The 21,526-nt window shown below is 47.7% G+C and overlaps 1 protein-coding gene across 7 annotated transcripts in view; it reads right to left on the bottom strand.

Moving 5' to 3' along the window:
* Nucleotides 1-6: 6 nt before the first annotated feature.
* Nucleotides 7-21,526, bottom strand: part of LOC122545653 (5-aminolevulinate synthase, erythroid-specific, mitochondrial-like) — a 74,930-nt gene continuing 53,410 nt past the window's right edge. For all 7 annotated transcript variants that reach the window (XM_043684621.1, XM_043684617.1, XM_043684610.1 and 4 more), the window contains 4 exons: nt 19,619-19,783; nt 11,008-11,276; nt 5,983-6,145; nt 7-367 (listed from right to left, as the gene is read on the bottom strand). In XM_043684621.1, coding sequence (XP_043540556.1) covers nt 204-367; nt 5,983-6,145; nt 11,008-11,276; nt 19,619-19,783 — 761 coding nt within the window. In that variant the 3' untranslated portion in view covers nt 7-203. The remainder of the gene's footprint in view (nt 368-5,982; nt 6,146-11,007; nt 11,277-19,618; nt 19,784-21,526) is intronic.

Genomic DNA, 21,526 nt, shown 5'->3' with positions numbered 1-21,526 from the left:
GTGTGGGGTATATCAGGGTGTTACAGTGAGGGGTGTGGGGTATGCCAGCGTGTTACAGAGAAGATCTAAGGTTTGTAAGACAATGTTATGATTGAGGGGTTTAGGAGTATGTCATCGAGGTGTGTAGATAGTTACTCATCCTATCCTTGCAATGTAATTGTGTCAGGGTGGTTTTGCTGAGTTGAACTCCATGAGCTGCCGTTTCAGGCGTATGCGGTGACGTACTGCCCCTCCATCCTGCCGAAGTAAGAACGCTCCCATTCGCTCATCAGCTCAAAATGCAGGGGGCGTTGGCAGTAGCTACAGGTTGGCGAAGTCACCGACTGGATGGGAAGCCCCATATCCTTCCAAACGTCAACCAGGCAATCTGGAAAGCAAAAGCGTATTTAATGAGGGACGGCAGGAGGAACTGGCACTATTTAATGATAAGAGCCTAAGCACTGGGAGCGGGAGTAGGCCATTCGGCCCATCCAGCCGCTGCTCCGCCATTCAGTGAGACCACGGCTGCCTTTTCCACGCCCCACTTCCCGCTGACCTCTCAGCACAACCTCCATTCCGTTTTTTTGTTCAAATAATTATCTATCTTAGTTTTAAAAACGTTTACTGAGGCAGCCTCGACTACTTCACCGGGCAGGGGATTCACAAATTCACAACCCTCGGGGTGAAATTCCTTCTCGAGTCAGTCCGAAATCTGCTCCCCCTAATTTTGAGGCTATGCCTTTTTGTCTACACTTCACCTGCCAGTGGAAACATCCTCCCTACGTCTGTCGTATCTATCCTCTTCATAATTTTATACGTTTCCACAAGATCACACCCCAATCCTTCTGAATTCCAACGAATGTAATCCCAGTTTACTCAGTTGTCCTCATACGTCAACCCTCTCAACTCCGGTTTAACCTCCTCCGCATTCCCTCCAGTGCCAGTATATCCTTCCTCAAGTAAGGAGACCGAAACTGCATGCAGTACTCCAGGTGTGGCCTCACCAGCCCCCTGTACAGCTGCAGCGTTGATTTTAACCCGACTGCGAATCCTCTTGCAAGGATGCCTGCCTTGAAGAGGTTTTCCTCTTCTCTCTACAAGAATCTCAGGGAGTCTCTCTCCCACTGCAACTCCCAGGTCATTTCCTCAGCCCTGAAGCTCTTCAACCATGTCCTGAAACAAACTCGCTCCCTCACCACCAGACGCCTGGAGGAAGAACGCCTCATCTTCCGCCTCGGAACACTTCAACCCCAGGGCATCAATGTGGATTTCAACAGCTTCCTCATTTCCCCTTCCCCCACCTCATCCTAGTTTCTAACCTCCAGCAAAACTGTCCCCTTGACTTGTCCGGACTTGTCCGACCTGCCCAGCTCCTTTTCCACCTATCCACTCCACCCTCTCCTCCCTGACCTATCACCTTCATCTCCTCCCCCACTGACCTATTGTACTCTATGCTACTCTATCCCCAACCCCCACCCTCCTCTAGCTTATCTCTCCACGCTTCAGGCTCTCTGCCTTTATTCCTGATGAAGGGCTTTTGCCCGAAACGTCGATTTTGCCTGTCCTCGGATGCTGCCTGAATTGCTGTGCTCTTCCAGCGCCACTGATCCAGAATCTGTTTTCCAGCATCTGCAGTCATTGTTTTTACCTCAGCTGCAGCATAACCTCCCTGCTTTTAAACTCAATCCCTTGAGCAATGGAGGACAAAATTCTAAATGCCTTCCTTAATTTACCTGTTGTAGACCAACCTGCGATTCATGCACAAGGACACCCAGGTCCCTCTGCACAGCAGCACGCTGCAGTTTCTTACCATTCACGTAACAGTCCTGCCAAAATGGATGACTTCACAATTATTAACGTTGTATTCCATCTGCCAGACCTTTGCCCACTCACTGAAAGTGTCTGTGTTCCTCTGGAAAGCTTCACAGTTCTCTGCACGCTTTGCTCGGCCACTCATCGTAGTGTCATTTGACACATTTACACACGGCCCCTAACTCCAAATCATCTCTGTAAATTGTGAATGATTGCGGTCCCAGCACTGATCCCTGAGGCACACCGCTAGTTACTGATTGTCGACCAGAATAGCACGGATTTATCCCCACACTTTGCTTCCTGTTAGTCACCCAATCCTCTGTCCATGCTCATCCTTTACCCTATAATGCCGTGCATCCTTATCTTATGCAGCAGCCTCTTTTGCAGCACCGCGCCAAAGTCCTATTGGAGATCTAGGTACACCACATCTACTGGGTCCCCATTGCCACTGTGTTCATAATGTCTTCCTAAAATTCCAACAGGTTAGTTAAACATGACCTGCCCTTCATGAACCCCTGCTGTTTCTGCCCAACATCTATCTAGATGCCTTGCTATTCCTCCCTTGATAATAGACTCAGTTAAGTTAACTGGTCTATAATCCCCCACCTTTTGTCGACTGCCCTTTTTAAACAGTGGCATCACATTTGCTGTTTTCCAATCTACTGGGACTGCTTTGTGGAACATTACCACAAGTGCACCTTGCTATTTCTCCTGCCATCTCTTTCCTCGAAGATTTTAACCTGCTGCGAATCCTCTTGCCTTCCTTGAAGAAGCTCTCTTCCTCCCTCTACAAGGATTTCAGTCTCCTCCTCCCTCTACAAGGATCTCAGTGAGTCCCTCTCTCACTGCACCCCCCCCCAGGTCATCTCCTCTGCCCTGAAGCTCTTCAGCCACGTCCTCAAACAGACTCGCTACCACAGCACCCACCTACGGAACCGACTGACCCCTCACGGACTCCGGACTACGTTCAGACCAACAAAATTCGGACCCAACCAGGACAACCAGTACCTACGACAAATCCGAAGCCTCCAGCAACAGACCTCCCTCTGGATCCTTCGCTCCCTCCTTCCACCTATCGCATTTCCGACGCCCCTCCCCCAAGTCCCTCCTCCCTACCTTTTATCTTAGCCTGCTGGAAACACTTTCCTCATTCCTGAAGAAGGGCTCATGCCCGAAACGTCGATTCTCCTGCTCCCTGGCTGCTGTCTGACCTGCTGCGCTTTTCCAGCAACACGTTTTCATCTCTTTCAGTACCCCTGGGATGCATTCCCATCAGGGCCGGGAGACTTGTCTATCCTTAGCTCCATTAGCTGGCCCAACATTCCCTCTTCCGTGATAATGGTTGTTTCCAGGTCCTCACCTACCTTTGTCAATTGCTGGCGTGTTACTCATGTCCTCCACTGGGAAGACTGACCCAAAATATCTATTCAATGCCTCGGCCATTTCATCCCGTGACTGAATGACCCCTTTCATCTCACGAAATCAGTGAAGCTTACAAGATAATCTGATCGAGGGACTCGAAATTAAGAGGGACTTATCCGTTAGTACTTGAGGACGGAACTTTTCCAGGAATTGGGAGGGCTTCATCTTCAGTTGAATGGAGGCAAAGATTGTGGTAACATTATTCGATAATTGCTTTAACGTGCAATGACTGACCAAGAATGGCAGCATTGATGGAATCCAGGATAGATTAAAGAAGTGAAGGATTATTTCAAATAAATATTGGGATGGTAGGGTGGCTCTGTGGTTAGCACTGCTGCCTCGCAGCACCAAGGGCCCAGCTTCAATTCTAGCCTTGGGTGACTGTCTATGTATTTGCAGGTTCTCCCCGTGTCTGCGTGGTTTTCCTCCCACAGTCCAAAGATGTGCAGATCTGGTAAATTGGCCGTGCTAAATTGCGGAGGAGAGAGTGAGGACTGCAGATGCTGGCGATCAGAGCTGAAAAACGTGTTGCTGGAAAAGCGCAGCAGGTCAGGCAGCATCCAGGGAACAGGAGTCATTGGACTAGAAGAGAATTCGATTATTCAATTTTTCAAGGCCATGGGAAAGAATTGCAGCCAAGATAGCAGTTTTCTGATATGCAAAGATATTTACTGGCTGAATTCAATTAAATCGACATTAATTTACGGAACAATTTGTTTTGAGCAATTCAGCATTACTAAGTTTGTAATTTTCTTGCATTAGAATAGAATTTGCTATTTTCCATACATCAATGTCAAAATGTCCAAAAGAATTTTGAGAATTCTGTGTCTTATTTCATAACCAAAGTTACTCAGTAGAACTTTGGTGTCAGTATGAGATTTGGTAAAGAGACAAGAAAGTATGGAATTTCCTGACACTGGCAAGTTTGCTGGTTCTGATTCCAGGCAGATTTTCCTGGAACCCGGATTCAGCTTATGTAAAAGGAATGTGGCAATGACTAAATAATCACTCAACCAATCTTCAGTTTTCAGTCAAGTTTTAAGCAGACTTTATTCACACTTGGTAGAGAGAGAACCTCTATTGATCATGTGAGGCGATTTCTTTACTGATACATGTCATGGCCTTTTATTCATTTCTATCGCCATTCGTCAGTTTTACCAACTGCAGATTACAGCTTCCAATCATGTTTTGTGCGTGTATGCTTAATTATGACATCTAATTCCACAGTAAGCAGATAACCCGTAGTTTCTCTGATCATTACAATATCTTCTTGACCCTTGATTCTCTTGGGTCCTCAGTTGCGCCTTTATCCTGTTTTCATTTGGTTTTGCTTATGTTACGTAGCATCAACATCACTCAACTTGTAATATTTCGTCTTTGACTTGTAATGAGTATGGGAGAAAGTGAGGACTGCAGATGCTGGAGATCAGAGCTGAAAATGCGTTGCTGGAAAAGCGCAGCAGGTCAGGCAGCATCCAAGGAGCAGGAGAATCGACGTTTCGGGCATGAGCCCTTCTTCAGGAATGAGGAGGGTGTGCCAAGCAGGCTAAGATCAAAGGTAGGGCTGAACTGTTCAACCTCTGCGGGGGAGCACGAGGTAGTGCCAATACAGTCATCGATGTAGCGGAGGAAAAGGTGGGGGGTGGTGCCAGTGTAGCCCCCACCTTTTCCTCCGCTACATCGATGACTGTATTGGCACTACCTCGTGCTCCCCCGCAGAGGTTGAACAGTTCAGCCCTACCTTTGATCTTAGCCTGCTTGGCACACCCTCCTCATTCCTGAAGAAGGGCTCATGCCCGAAACGTCGATTCTCCTGCTCCTTGGATGCTGCCTGACCTGCTGCGCTTTTCCAGCAACGCATTTTTTAAGCTCATGCTAAATTGCCCGTTGTGTTAGGTGCATTAGTCAGGGGGGAAATGAGTCTGGGTGGGCTACTCTTCGGTGGGTCGGTGTAGGGCCGGAGGGCCTGCTCTCACGCTGTAGGGGAATCGAATATAATCGAAAAATTTAAGAACTTGCATTTCTGCAGCTCTGTCCTCAATCTTTGGACTTGCTAAAGTGTTTTGTAGTTAATTCAGCACTTTTGCAACACAGTGACCCATTTGTGTTCCGCAATAGTTTGCAAAGAGGATCTGGCAATCAACCAACATATCTTCATGTTTACCCTGGTGATGTTGGTTGAGAGAAGAATTTTAGCCCAGGGAAGCTGTCTGCTTTTATTCCAGCATTGGCTGTGGTATTTTTTCTGTTTCGTTGAACTAACATGCAGGACCCCTCCCCCCCCCCCCTTCTCCAAACACCTCAGACACTGCCGTACTCCCTGAAATATCAGCAATAGATTACAAGCCGATAAGCTGATTTTGCTGCTGGTAATGTCAATGCTCAGATGTTTAATGTGTGAAATCTGTTACCCAGTTCATTTCGACGGATGACGCAATGTTACCGAGTTGCGTTGATCGAGGGCTGTCAAACATCTCGCACTGGCTTATTTGTAACACCCTGGGTGTTAGGGAATGCTCCCTCAATACGCATTCTGGTTATTCCTACGCAGCCGAGTACTGCAGACCAATGTGATCCTGTTATCTCCTTACAAACAGCAAAGGGACAGAAAATCCCAAAGGAAATTCCCAACCCGGGGGGTCACTGCCACCAATTTACGTTGCCACCCCCTGACAACCCCCCTCTGAAAGTCAGCACATTGTCAGCCACCACAGCGTGTCGCTGGGGCTCCCTGGCTCGCCTCAGTCCAAACGCCACACTGCTACTCACCCACAAAGTGGTCCATCATCTCGGGTTCATGACGTGGAGATGGAGCGAGTCGCAGGAGCTCCTCGCCCCGGGGGACGGTCGGGTAGTTAATGGCCTGCAGATAGATATCGTGCCGGCGCACCATGATATTGCAGATCTCGGAGTTCTTCACAGCATCGCACACCTTCAGTGGATGGGGAGGGGGGAGAAGGAGCAGACATTTAATCCTGGTCAGCTATTCCTCTCTCTGACCTCATCCTTCCAAAATATGCCCCAGCCATTACCCACAATTCCTGACCATCTTTTCGCTTGCAAAACATTTCCTGGCAGGCAGTCTAAAATCGATTTTTGCCCCCTGACCATTATCCTCCTTGCTGCTGCCTGCGAACTTTGTTCTCGCTCTAACTTGTTCTGTGCAATTTTCCTCTTAACGTTCGGAGACCGTTCCCTTCGGGAGGTTGAACAGTCCTCGCATGTCAAAATCCTTCCTGTAATTTTTTTTTTGTGTCCGATGCTGGGATTCCTCTGCCTAGTTCCACAGCGTTGTGGTGATTGGTGCTGTCCCTGGTACTCCGTGTGCAACCTCACCAGGATGCTGATATTAATATTCTATACTTAGATTTCCCGAAGGCATTGAGAAAGTGCCACCCCAAAGGTTATGGTGGGGAATGAAAGTAAACGGTGCAGGGGAGGCATATTAGCACGGCTTGGATGAGGAGGTGCAACACTTGGTTGCCATATTTTTTTAGATTAGATTACTTACAGTGTGGAAACAGGCCCTTCGGCCCAACAAGTCCACACCGACCCGCTGAAGCGTAACCCACCCAGACCCATTCCCCTATATTTATCCCTTCATCTAACACTACGGGAAATTTAGCATGGCCAATTTGCCTAACCTGCACATTTTTTGGATTGTGGGAGGAAACCGGAGCACCCGGAGGAAACCCACGCAGACACGGGGAGAACGTGCTAACTCCACACAGTCAGTCGCCTGAGGCGGGAATTGAACCCGGGTCTCTGGCGCTGTGAGGCAACAGTGCTAACCCACTGTGCCACCGTGCCGCCCATGATACAAAACTAAATTGTGAAGATGACGTAAGAAGGCCCTACTATACTGCACATTCAGAATTGTTTCCATCATACTTATGCATCTATATAGATCTCTGTACTCTTATATACTCTTCAGAGTCATAGCCTGAGTGTTTTACTATCTTTCTCTATATTCTTTCCACCAAAATTGTTCCCATCAACAGATCTAGCAGCTAAAAACTAGGCCTCCATGTGGCATGATCCCAATTCAACCATCGCCATCGGTTTGAGAGATGACCACTGGTTCAGTGAAGACTGCAGGAGGGCATGCTAGGTACAACACAAAGTAAGAATTAAGTGATTCGGAGGTGCCGGTGTTGGATTGGGGTGTATAAAGTTAAAAATCACACAACACCAGCTTATAGACCAACAGGTTTAATTGGAAGCACACTAGCTTTCGGAGCGTCGCTCCTTCATCAAGTGGTTGACAGCCACCTGATGAAGGAGCGTCGCTCCGAAGGCTAGTGCGCTTCCAATTAAACCTGTTGGTCTATAAGCTGGCGTTGTGTCAGTTTTAACTTTAAAGATTAAATGCCAGCTTGGTAAAGCGACAGCAGTGGGCTGCATCTTTGCCAGATGGCGGAAGCTGCAAGCAATAGGTATGGAAAAGCGATCCCACAAGCGGTAGATCAGATCCGGGCTGCCTTCGGACAGTGTGGCATCTGGAACTGTACACAGCAATCCAACTGAGATGTAACTCTTTTCCAAGGAACGCAGCGCCAGCCTCGCCAATTTAAAGCTGGAATTATTCTTGTAACTCTCTTCTACGCTCATTCCAATACGTCCACCTGCTCGTGTTGTGTGGGATCCAGAACTGTACACTATACCACTGACGTTGGATCAATGACCTATATCAGTTCAGCATGATCTCTGTGCTGTTATGCTGTTAATAAAGCCCAGGGTAAATGTATACTTTGTGAACCAGCCCTGCCACCTTTAATAACTTATGCATCTATATAGATCTCTGTACTCTTATATACTCTTCAGAGTCATAGCCTGAGTGTTTTACTATCTTTCTCTATATTCTTTCCACCAAAATACATCTAACACTTCTCTGCATTGAACTTTATCTGCCATCTATCAGCCCACTCTATCAACTTGTCAATTTCTGCACAGTCCTCATAGTTTACAATATTTCCAAGTTTATTATCATGCGAAAACTTCGATATTGTCTCAGATCTCGATCATTAGTAAAAATCAGGAAAAGCAGGGGTCCCACAACCAATCCTGGGGAATCCAATATGAGCCTTCTGAAAAATATCTATTAACTATTATAGAACATAGAACAATACAGCACAGAACAGGCCCTTCGGCCCACGATGTTGTGCCGAACATTTGTCCTAGCTTAAGCACCCATCCATGTACCTGTCCAATTGCCGCTTAAAGGTCGCCAAAGATTCTGACTCTGCCACTCCCACAGACAGCGCATTCCATGCCCCCACCACTCTCTGGGTAAAGAACCCACCCCTGACATCCCCCCTATACCTTCCACCCTTCACCTTAAATTTATGTCCCCTTGTAACACTCTGTTGTACCCGGGGGGAAAAGTTTCTGACTGTCTACTCTATCTATTCCCCTGATCATCTTATAAACCTCTATCAAGTCACCTCTCATCCTTCGCCGCTCCAATGAGAAAAGCACTCTCAACCTATCCTCGTACGACCTATTCTCCATTCCAGGCAACATCCTGGTAAATCTCCTCTGCACCCTCTCCAAAGCTTCCACATCTTTCCTAAAGTGAGGCGACCAGAACTGCACACAGTACTCCGAATGTGGCCTTACCAAGGTCCTGTACAGCTGCAACATCACCTCGCGACTCTTGAATTCAATCCCTCTGCTATGTTCTGTTTCCTATCCCTCGGCTGACTTTGTACTCATGTTGCGACTGTCCCCTTCTTTCCCCATGAGCTGTAACCTTTCTCACAAGCTTGTAATGTGCTAATATATTGATTGCCAAAGTCCAAGTACACCATATCAATAACATTACCCCAATCAACTCTCTGCTACCTCTTTTAAAAAACTTAAGCTGGTTAGTTAAACGTGATTTTCCCGTGTTGGCTCTCCGTAATTAACCCACATTTGCTGATTTGACTGTTCAGTCTAGCCTGAACTGTTGTTTCTAGAGATTAAATTCTGTAACTGTAGGTTTATCCTGACTTTGTTTTTCAAACAACAACATAACATTTCCAACGCTGCAGCCCTCTGGCATATTGATGATCGGTTGACAGGAAGGTCATTTCAGAGGCATTTGATATTGTGCAGGCGAGAGGGTCTATTCAAGATGGGTTAATAGGTACAGCTAATACTTGTTAATCAGTGGGTGAGACTGTGGTGGGACGATATGGCACTGGCCGTCCTTTGCAGTCTTCACGGAGACAGGCCTGTGTTTGAGTCGTGTCTCAGGTTCTAATCCTGGGAACAGCCCTGTGACACTGCTTATACGTGAGTTACCCTGGGGATTACCCTGTGACACTGAGTTTAACAGTATGACGATCCTGAGGATAGCTCTGCATCATCTGCTATACAGTGAAACTACACAGAGGTTAGCCCTGTGTCACTGGTTACAAAGCAAGATTACCCTGAGATAGCCTTGTTTCACTGGGTTATATGTGAGACTACCCGATGTCACTGATTATACAGTGAAATTATCCCGGTACAGCTCTGTGTATTTCATTCTTTAGTGAAATCACCCTGGCAACAATCTTGTGACACTGGTTATAGAGTGAGTTTAACCTGAGACAACCGCGTGTCGCTGGTTATACATGAGACTACCCTGAGGACAGCCCTGTGTCAGTGAGATTACCTTGGACACAGCCCTGTGTTATAAACACATAGAAAATAGGAAAAGAAGTAACCCATTCATCCATGTTCATGTCTGGGCATTCTTTTCCTGCTTGCTCCCCAGACCCTTTAATCCCGAAGGACGATATCTGACTCTCTCTTCTCAACAGTTACTGATGTGATCTCAACTGCTTTCTGTGTGGTGGATAATTCCACACAGGCTCACTCTTTTCTGGGTGAAGAAACTTCTCATCACCTCAGTCCTAAATGGTTCATTCGATTGTGGCTCCCCAGTTCCGGACTCCCTGGCACCTCTCTCTCTGGAGCCAGGACGTCCTTCCTCAGGTGAGACCACCAAAACTGCGTGCAATATTCCAGGCGTGGTCCCGCCCAGGCCCTGGACAATTGCAGCAAGGCATCCATGATCCTGCACATGGATCCTCTTGCTAAAGGCCTGCGTACCATTTGGTTCCTGCATCTGCACCCTCACTTTTAACAACTGGTGTGCTAAGACACTCAGATGCCATCGCAGTTTCCCCCTTTCCCAAGCTGTTGCCATCAGCTACCAAAGTGGATAACCTCACATTTATCCTGCAGACAGTTACCCTTTGACAGCGCTGTGTTACTGGCTGTACAGTGAGGTTTACCTCGTGTGTGTCTGTGGCTGTATAGTAGGACTATCCTGGGGACAGCCCTGGCTATGAAGTGAAATTTTTGAGGAGACAGTGAGGTCTGCAGATGCTGGAGATCAGAGCTGAAAATGTGTTGCTGGAAAAGCGCAGCAGGTCAGGAGAAGAAGGGCTTATGCCCGAAACGTCGATTCTCCTGTTCCCTGGATGCTGCCTGACCTGCTGCGCTTTTCCAGCAACACATTTTCAGCTACGGAGTGAAATTACCCCATGACACTTGTATATCGTGAGATGATTCTGGGACAGCCCTGTTTGTCTGGTCACGATTTGGAGGTGCCGGTGTTGGACTGGGGTGGACAAAGTTAAAAATCACACAACGCCAGGTTACAGCCCAACAGGTTTAATTGGAAGCGCGCTAGCTTCACCTGGTGAAGGGGCGTCGCTCCGAAAGCTAGTGTGCTTCCAATTAAACCCGTTGGACTATAACCTGGTGTTGTGTGATTTTGTTTGTCCAGCATCAGTGATGAGATGGGCGCTGATCACTTACCCTTATGGGGATGATGTGGCTGGGGCAGTTGATGACTGGCAGACCCGCGTCCATCAGCAACTGACGCATGTACTTGACATTGCGCTGATGGGACCGACGCAACGCCTGACCTTCCTCACTCTTTAAGATGCACACAGACTCCAAGGCACCCGCCAGCACCATCGGAGGGAGCGCTGTGGTAAAAATGAAACCTGCAGCGTAGGACCGTATGGTATCGATGAGTGAGGCCGTGCTGGCGATGTAGCCACCCACACAGCCAAAGGCTTTACCTGCAAAGGAAAAAGAAAAAAAACCCATTTAACTTTCAATTTCAGCCCTGAGCTGGATGGTGAGTAGCTGGCCCCTGCATCAGACGGTTGCACACCCATATCCATATCCAGATCCCAATTTTCCCTTCTCAGTCGCTGTACGCCACCTCTGATGTATCTTTTTAGCTATGTTGTTGGAGGATTGATCGCCAATTGCCATATTTAGCTATGAAGAGAGACTGGGTGTTATTATCCTTAGAGCACCGTGGCCCAGTGGTTAGCACTGCTGCCTCACAGCGCCAGAGACCCGGGTTCAATTCCCAGCCACGGGCGACTGACTGGGTGGAGTTTGCACGTTCTCCCCGTGTCTGCGTGGGTTTCCTCTGGGTGCTCCGGTTTCCTCCCACAGTTCAAAGATGTGCAGGTCAGGTGAATTGGCCGTGCTAAATTGTCCCTGTAGTGCCCAGGGATGTGCAGGTTAGGGTGGATTGGCCGTGCTAAATTGTCCCATAGTGCCCAGGGATGTGCAGGTTAGGGTGGATTGGCCGTGCGAAATTGTCCCCGTAGTGTTAGGTAAGGGGTAAATGTAGGGGTATGGGAGGGTTGCGCTTCGGCGGGTCGGCGTGGACTTGTTGGGCCGAAGGGCCTGTTTCCACACTGTAATCTAATCTAATCTAAAAGCAGAGAGGAGGGACCTGATTGAGATGTATGAAGTTCTGAGAGGCATGGACAGGATAAATAGGGAGAAACCTTTCCTCTTAGGAGAGTGGTCAATAGCCAGGGGGCACAGTTTTAAGGTAACGAGCAAGGGGCTTGGATGAGAGGGGAAAGACTTAATCAGGCAGAGGGTGGTGCGTGTGTGGAATGAGCTTCCAGAGGAAGTGATTAGATTACTTACAGTGCGGAAACAGGCCCTTCAGCCCAACAAGTCCACACTGACCCTCCGAAGAGTAACCCACCCAGACCCATTCCCCTACATGTACCCCTTTACCTAACACTACGGACAATTGAGCATGGCCAATTCACCCTGACCAGCACATTTTTGGACTGTGGGAGGAAACCGGAGCACCCGGAGGAAACCCACGCAGACACGGGGAGAATGTGCAAACTCCACACAGTCAGTCGCCTGAGGCGGGAATCGAACCCGGGTCTCTGACGCTGTGAGGCAGCAGTGCTAACCACTGTGCCACCGTGGTGGAGGCTGGTACAATTTGAAAGGCAATCAGATGTGTATGTGAATAGGAAGGGTTTAGCGTGAATATGGGCGAAATACTGGTCAAATGGGGACTAGATTAATTTAGGATATCAGGTCAGCGTGGACCCTCTGCGTCTGGGCTGTACATCTGTATGACTCTGAGCGATTTGAGAAAAATGTTTTTTTCACACAGAGGGTTGTGGGTATCTGGCACTCTGCCTGAAAAGCTGCTACAGGCAGGAGCCCTCAAGGTATTTTACAAACCGTTTGGATGCCAGCTTTAAATGCCATAGCAGGCAAGGGTTTGAGTCAAACGCTGACGGTGGGCTTGGAACAGATTGATGTTCGATGACCGGAGCGGAAGGGGAAAGTGAGGGGCTGCAGATGCTGGAGATCAGAGTCGAGAGCGTGGTGCACAGCGTGGTGCTCCTGCTCCTCGGACGCTGCCTGACCCTGCTGTGTTTTTCCAGCGCCACGCTCTCGACAGTGTGCTGAAGGGTCCCTCATCATACTCTAACATTGTGGTGACGAATGGGAAGGAGTCTTGATAATGATCTAGTTAACCACATTTCAGGCCCGGCTGCTTGAGTTCCCAAACAATCTGGAGAAACTCAGCAGATCTGGCAGCGTCGGTTGAGAGAAGACAGAGTTAATGTATCAAGTCCAATAACCCTTCTTTATCACTTTGTGGGCGGCACGGTGGCACAGTGGTTAGCACTGCTGCCTCGCAGCGCCAGAGACCCGGGTTCAATTCCCGCCTCAGGCGACTGACTGTGTGGAGTTTGCACGTTCTCCCCGTGTCTGCGTGGGTTTCCTCCGGGTGCTCCGGTTTCCTCCCACAGTCCAAAGATGTGCAGGTCAGGTGAATTGGCCATGCTAAATTGTCCCCGTAGTGTTAGGTAAGGGGTAAATGTAGGGGTATTGGTAGGTTGCGCTTCGGCAGGGCGGTCTGGACTTGTTGGGCCGAAGGGCCTGTTTCCATACTGTAAGTAATCTAATCTAATCTTCAAAGCTGCTTGGGCTCCTTCCTTGGTATTAAAATAGCAGGCACAGAGAGGGACAGATCCAGAAACCCGCTATCATTCTGAGTCAGAGGTCGCGAGCTGATTGCAATATCCCATCTCAGTGAGTTTCTTTGTTGTAAGGAGAATAGATACACCTTCTCTACTGACCATACCTATCCAGTGCCCGCTTAAATGCCCATAATGAGGGAGAGTCCACCACTGCTACTGGCAGGGCATTCCATGAACTCACGACTCGCTGAGTAAAGAACCTACCCCTAACATCTGTCCTATACCTACCCCCCCTTAATTTAAAGCTATGCCCCCTTGTAATAGCTGACTCCATACGTGGAAAAAGATTCTCACTGTCGACCCTATCTGAACCCCTAATCATCTTATAATGACACTCTTCATGCTCAGAATTGGCCACAGCGCTGCCACGCAGTATTTTAACAAGGTGTACCCAACCTTGCACTCTGAGCCTCTACGCAGAAAACCGAGGAATCCTTTTTACCAGCATCCTCCACTCAAAGGGTTGCGTACGCATCTCCCAGACCTCACCGCCCCTGTGCCCTCTTTAAGGTTTGAGGCTCACTGTTCAACTTTTTTGTTCTGAGCTTGTGAACATTTCTGAACTCCCCCTGCACCATCTCCCCCTGCACTCCCCAATTTATTCACTCATACCCGTTTGCCACAGAACCCGTTTTTTAAAATCCTTGCGCCGACGACATCTTAAGGCATTAAATCTACTGAGGTTTTGTTTTGTGAGGAAGATTTTTGTATACAGTAATTCAGTACCTTTGAAAATTCATCTTTGCAACATCAAACGTACTTTACCATGAGCTCTTAATGTTACTGCATCAAAAACACAGTCTAATTATTTCAATGTGATCAATTAGCTTTAACAAATCTGTACTAGTTTCCCATATTTTCTAGGTGGTGATTAATTTTGCTACGGATTTTGATATTTAGACATGACTGCAGTCAGGCTAATTCTGCATTCTCTGTTTTACAATCCTCCCAATCTCCTGGCATCACTTTCACTTCACTTTGAGGTTTGCCACGTTCCCTCAGCTTGCCAATTTGGATACAAGATTGACTCAATGGCAGGAAACAGAGAGCGATGGTGGGGTGTTGTCCAAACAACTCTGCATTCACCTCACAGTTCACCCTTACACCCAGCTTTCTGCCATCAGTTATATTCAGTGACTTTGTCTAAAACGGGAGCGTGGCGCCGGAAAAGCACAGTGAGTCAGGCAGCGTCCGAGGAGCAGGAGAATCGACGTTTATGCCCGAAACGTCGATTCTCCTGCTCCTCGGACGCTGCCTGACCCTGCTATGCTTTTCCGGCGCCACGCTCTCGACTCTGATCTCCAGCACCCGCAGTCCTCACTTTCTCCGACTTCACCTAAATCACTAACATATCCTAATATCAACCCCTGTCATACACTGCGAATCACTGCCTGACATTCAGAAAAAGACTCATTTATTCCTGCTCTTCGTTTCCAATTCTGTTAAGTTTTCTATCCATCTCGTGCGCTTTAATTTTGCACATTAATCTAGTGAAAACCTTTTGAAAGTCCGAATAAACCACCAATGACTGGCTGTCCTGATCAACTTTATGCGATACATCCTCAAAGATTTCCAGTAGATTAGATTAGATTACTTACAGTGTGGAAACAGGCCCTTCGGTCCAACAAGTCCACACCACCCCGCCGAAGCGCAACCCACCCATAACCTTACGTTTACCCCTTACCTAACACTACGGGCAATTTAGCATGGCCAATTCACCTGACCCTGCACATCTTGGGACTGTGGGAGGAAACCGGAGCACCCGGAGGAAACCCACGCAGACACGGGGAGAACGTGCAAACTCCACACAGTTAGTCGCCTGAGGCGGGAATTGAACCCGGGGCTCTGGCGCTGTGAGGCAGCAGTGCTAACCACTGTGCCACCGTGCCGCTAGATTTGTCAAGCATGATTTCCTAGTGTAAATCCATGTTGACTGTGTTTATTTCTACCATTTTTTCCAAAGTGCTCTGCTATAACATCCTTGACAGTAGATTCCAGCATTTTCCCCAATACTGACATCAGATCAAAGTTTGTGCGAAGATTTGTAGCTCGGGTGCTCGTTGTTGTGGTTCTGTTCGCCGAGCTGGAAGTTTTTGTTGCAAACGTTTCGTCCCCTGGCTAGGCGACATCATCAGTGTTTGGGAGCCTCCTGGGAAGCGCTTCTTTGATGTTTCCTCCGGTGTTTATAGTGGTCTGTCCCTGCCGCTTCCGGTTGTCAGTTTCAGCTGTCCGCTGTAGTGGTTGGTATATTGGGTCCAGGTCGATGTGTTTGTTGATGGAGTTTGTGGATGAATGCCATGCCTCTAGGAATTCCCTGGCTGTTCTCTGTCTGGCTTGCCCTATGATAGTAGTGTTGTCCCAGTCGAATTCATGTTGCTTGTTGTCTGCGTGTGTGGCTACTAAGGATAGCTGGTCGTGTCGTTTCGTGGCTAGTTGGTGTTCATGGAAAGAAGCGATTCGCAGGAGGCTCCCAAGCACTGATGATCTCGCCGAGCCAGGGGACGAAACGTTTGCAACAAAAACTTCCAGCTCGGCGAACAGAACCGCAGCACTGACATCAGACTCACTGGACTGGACTTAGTTGTTTTCCTTCTATGTCTCTCTCCTTTTAAGTAAGGGTTTGCAATAGCTACCCTCCAACCTGTTCCAAACTCTGGGTGACTGCCAATGCATGCACAATTTCCAGGCCAGTTCCTCAAGGACATCGGGTAAATGGACAAGGTCTTTTCCCTCGGGTAGGGGAGCCCAGAACTAGAGGGCATAGGTTTAGGGTGAGAGGGGAAAGATATAAAAAAGGGCTAAGGGGCAACTTTTTCACACAGAGGGTGGTACGTGTATGGAATGAGCTGCCAGAGGAAGTGGTGGAGGCTGGTACAATTGTAACATTTAAGAGGTATTTGGATGGGTATATGAATAGGAAGGGTTCGGAGGGATATGGGCCGGGTGCTGGCAGGTGGGACTAGATTGGGTTGGGATATCTGGTCGGCATGGACGGGTTGGACCGAAGGGTCTGTTTCCATGCTGTACATATCTATGACTCTATGACTCTGGGACATACATTATTAGGCCTTGAAGACCTACCAGCCTTTAATCCCATCAATTTCTCCAAGACCATTTCTCTACTAATACTGATTTGGTTTAGTTCCTCCCTCCCCATAATTTCTGGCACGTTATCTGTGTCCTTTGCAAAGACAAGCGAAGCGTGAATTTAGAAATTTATGAATTTTGAAAGCCTTGGTTGAACCTGTCTTCACCACATGCTTGGACATTACATTCTACATCTTAATCACTCAGTAGTGAAAAAGTTTCTTGTCATAGGTTTTGCATCTTTTATCATTCTTAATCTTTTCCTGAACGAGAATCCTTTCCCTCTATCTACTCTGTCCAGACCCTTGGTGGTTTGGATAGTGTGATGAAGGGTCTCAGTTTCCTTTTTCCCAAAGAAAGCCATCTTAAATTCTCCAATCTAACTTTACCACAGAAATTCTTCATCCCCGGAACCATTTCCGTAAATAGATTTCTACAAAAATATTTTAGAGTCCTGGAACTCCCTCCCCAAGAACACTATGGATATACCTACAATCAAAAAACTCGTGCCATTTACCTTTCGAAAATGTAGTGTCCTCTGTCAAACTGTTCTACCACCATCAATAACTTATGTAGCTATCCACCCAGGGTTCCTCTGCCCTTACAACTACCTTAGAATTTTATCTTTTTAGTTATATTGTCTGTCTTCTTCAGGGGGTTGGTTAGCTCAGTTGGCTGGATGGCTAGCTTGCAATGCTGAGTAACACCAGGATTCAATTCCTGCACTGACTAAGATCGCTATGAAAGATTCTTCTTAACCTCTCCCTTCTCCTGAGCTGCAGTGACCCTCAGGTTAATGACCCGTCTCAATAGCCTCGAGGATTATGATGACTTTACCTTGACTTTTACCTATGTCCCTCCTGCCACAATGATTCATTCTGCATCTGCAGAGTTATTTTCCTTCTGTCATTACCTATCCGATTACAAAAATGGAATTCCTCCATGATCACATCTCTAATGTTCTTGGAATTTCCTACAGATCTGCTATTCCGTCTCTTTCCCACTATGGTGGCCAACACCAGTTGGAAGCCACTCAGTCCCATTTTCATAGAATCCCTACAATGTGGTAACAGGCCATTAGGCCCAGCAAGTCGTCACCGACCCTGTGAAGAGTAACCCATCCAGAGCCATTCCCCTACCCCCTTACTCTACTTTTACTGGTAACTAACGCCAAACCGTTACCACACAACGCCTGGAGAAGGAACACCTCATCTTCTGCCTTGGGCCCCTACACAAGGGATAAATGTGAATTTCAAAAGTCTCCTCATTTCCCCTCCCCCCCCCACACCATCCCAGTCCTAAGGCTCCAACTCGATATTACCCTCCAGGCCCGTTCATCACTGACCTGTCACCTTCTGCCACTTATCGCTTTCCCAGCTACCTCCCCTCAACCCCAATCCCAATCCCAATCCTAACCCCAACCCACTAGCCTTATTCCCGATGAAGGACTTATGCCCGAAATGTTGATTCTCCTGCTCCTCGGTTGCTGCCTGACCCTGCTGTGCTTTTCCAGCGCCACACTCTCGACTCTGATCTCCAGAGCCCGCAGTCCTGCCTTTCTCCCTGTAACTAATGCGCCTAACCTCCACGTTCCTGAACACTACGGGCACTTTAGCTTGGCCAATTCACCTAACCTGCACGACTAATGGATTGTGGGAGGAAATCAGAGCAAGCTCGCACAGACACAGGGAGAACCCAGGTTGGAATCGAACCCAGGTCCCTGGCACTGTGAGGCAGCGGTGCTAACCACTGAGCCACCTTGATTCTGTGTCACAAAACAGGAAGAAATCCATTCAGCTCCTGCTGCAGCCTGTCAATCAGAAACGGATGGAGACCATTCAGTTATTCAAGCCACTTCCAGTGGAACAAAGGAATGGACGGGGGCAAGAAATAGATTGTGAGAGACTGAGTTTGAGCTGTAATGGTAGCCATCCCCAGCAGTGGGATAACTCTTCTATTATTTCATAATTTTAATTAGTAGAATCTGTCTTTGAACACGCAAGTATGGGATTATGAAAGCAACCACCCCAACACACACAAACGAAGTTGCATCAAGACACTATTCAAAAGAGCCACAACACACTGCAGTACACCAGGACTGCAAAAAGAGGAAGAGGAACACCTATACAAGGTATTCGCCAAAAACGGATACCCGCGCAATTTCATCAACAGATGCCTAAGGGAAAGACAACGGAACGAGGACATGCCGCAACCAAAAGAACTAGCCACATTACCATTCATCAAGAGCATTTCTGAACTGACAGCCAGACTACTGCGACCACTAGGACTCATAACGGCACACAAACCAACAGCCACTCTTAGACAACAACTCACCAGAACGAAGGACCCGATACCCAGCATGAACAAAACTAATGTAGTGTACAAAATCCCATGCAAGGACTGCACAAAACACATTCCTAGAGGCATGGTATTCATCCACAAACTCCATCAACAAACACATCGGCCTGGACCCAATATACCAACCACTACAGCGGACAGCTGAAACTGACAACCGGAAGCGACAGGGACAGGCCACTATAAACACCGGAGGAAACACCACAGAAGCGCTTCACAGGAGGCGCCCAAGCATTGAGGATGTCGCCTAGCCAGGGGACGAAACGTTTGCAACAAAAACTTCCAGCTCGGCGAACAGAACCACAACCAAGTATGTGATTTCTTACCAGTGCAGTGACAGTTTTATAGAGTCGTGGAGCTGTACAGCACGGAAACAGGCCCTTCGGCCCAACCCGTCCATGCCGACCCAGATATCCCAACCCAATCTGCTGCCAAGTCTCCCGCCTTTATTTCCTCGCTTGCTCTTCCTTGTTCGTTAAATTCCCAGTTCTCTCCTGATTTAAGCCAGGGCGACTTTTAATGTTGTTCCAGTGTGCCAGCGCAATAGCGACCTTACGTCAAAGTAGATGCACTCCGAAGCTGCTTTAGTTGCTTTACGTGTTTTCCTTAAAACACAAGCCCTGGCCTCAAGCAAGACTGTGACACTGACTCACCAAGCGTTCCTGATATGATGTCTATTTTGTGCATGATGCCATCCCGCTCTCCAATCCCAGCTCCGTGAGCTCCATACAGACCGACGGCATGCACTTCATCGACAAAGGCGATGCCTCCATATTTGTGAGTGACGTCGCACAGTTCCTCCAGAGGACAGATGCCACCTAGGTGACGGGAAATGGACAGTTTAATAATCGGTTCGAGGCACACTTATAAGTGACGTGTTGGATGATCCTTACCAGGACTGCAAAGGTACAGGGTGAGTGACCTCACCTTGCGTAAATGGTAGGCTGACAGATTACAATGTTAATAAAGGCGAAGCTATCCATTTCGGTAGGAATAACTGTAAAAAGGACTACTATTTTAAAAAAAACTGCAGCACACTGCTGTTCAGAGGAACCTGGTTAACCTCATGCACGAATCACAGAAGGTTGGTCTGCAGGTACAACAGGTAATGAGGAAGGCAAATGGAATTTTGTCCTTCATTGCTAAAGGGGTTGAGTTTGAAAGCTGAGCGGTTATGTTGCAGCTGTATACAGTGCTGGTGAGGTCACACCTGGAGCACTGTGCGCGGTTTTGGTCTCCTTACTTGAGAAAGAATAGAACATAGAAAAGTACAGGCCCTTTGGCTCACGATGTTTAATCCTAATGTAAAATATAATCACTTAACCTACATACCCCTCAACTCTCCAGCTGATATGTCCCTAATGACTCGGGAAGGGGGTGCAAAGGAGGTACACTGGGTTGATTCCGGAGTTGAGCGGGTTGCTCTAGGAGGAGAGTCAGAGTAGACTGGGATTATATTCTTTGAGAAAAGTGAGGTGGGGAATCTTATAGATACATACCGAATTATGAAAGCAGGAGATAGGATGGAAGGAGAGAGGATGTTTGAAACGAGGACAAGAGGGCATGGCCTCAAAACGAGAGGGTGCGGATTTCAGACCGAATTGAGAAGAGACTTCTCCACCCAGAGGGCTGTGAACCTGTGGAAATCCCGGCCCAGCGAAGGCTTGCTCAGTAAGCGTTTTTGTGGATAATTTTTTTTGAACACTAGAGGAATTAAGGGTTCTGGAACTAAAGCCACAAAAAGATCAGCCACGATCTTATTGAATGGTGAGGCAGACTCAAAGGGCCAGATGGACTACTGCCTCTCCCAGTTCGTACGTTCTTGTATTCTTAAGCACACAGTGAATGACCCGAAACAGGAATAAGCCATCATCCTTGCTGACTGACCGCCTGCACTCTCTCTCTCTCTCTCTCCCCCCCAACACTTTCCCTAAGGCTCTACACAGGGGTGTACCCTAAACCCCCCCTTCCCCAGATAACCTCTCCAACATTGTCCTGTACAGGGCAAAGGTGGAACCTGTCAAAAAGTTGCAGAAAAAGGTTTGTCTGTGTGTGTGTGTGTTTGTTTTGGGGAGTTATGGAAAGAATTACATCCAGAGAATGTGCAGACATTGACTGAAATGAAATGCTTGTGAAAAAAGTTCAGTTGAAAAAAATAAAAATGAAGACAGGAAGAAGTAACAAAGAGGATTGATGAGGACACAGCGTAAATGTGATCCATATGGACTTCAGTAAGGCATTCAACAAGGTTCCCCATTGGAGACTGGTTAGATCCCATGGATTACAGGGAGAACTAGCCGTTTGGACACAGAACTGGCTCAAAGGTGGTGGTGGAGAGTTGTTTTTTAGTCTGGAGGCCTGTGACCAGTGGAGTGCCACAAGGATCAGCGCTGGATCCACTACTTTTCATCATTTATATAAATGATTTGGATGTGAGCATAAGAGGTATAGTTAGTAAGTTTGCAGATGACACCAAAATTGGAGGTGTAGTGGACAGCAAAGAATGTTACCTTAGATTACAACGGCATCTTGATCAGATGGGCCAATGGGCTGAGAAGTGG

This window comes from Chiloscyllium plagiosum, chromosome 3 (assembly GCF_004010195.1).
Source record: "Chiloscyllium plagiosum isolate BGI_BamShark_2017 chromosome 3, ASM401019v2, whole genome shotgun sequence".
In the NCBI taxonomy this organism is placed as follows: Eukaryota; Metazoa; Chordata; class Chondrichthyes; order Orectolobiformes; family Hemiscylliidae; genus Chiloscyllium; species Chiloscyllium plagiosum.
The sequence above is the reverse complement of the archived record's forward strand: the minus strand, read 5'-3'. Positions and strand labels throughout refer to the sequence as shown.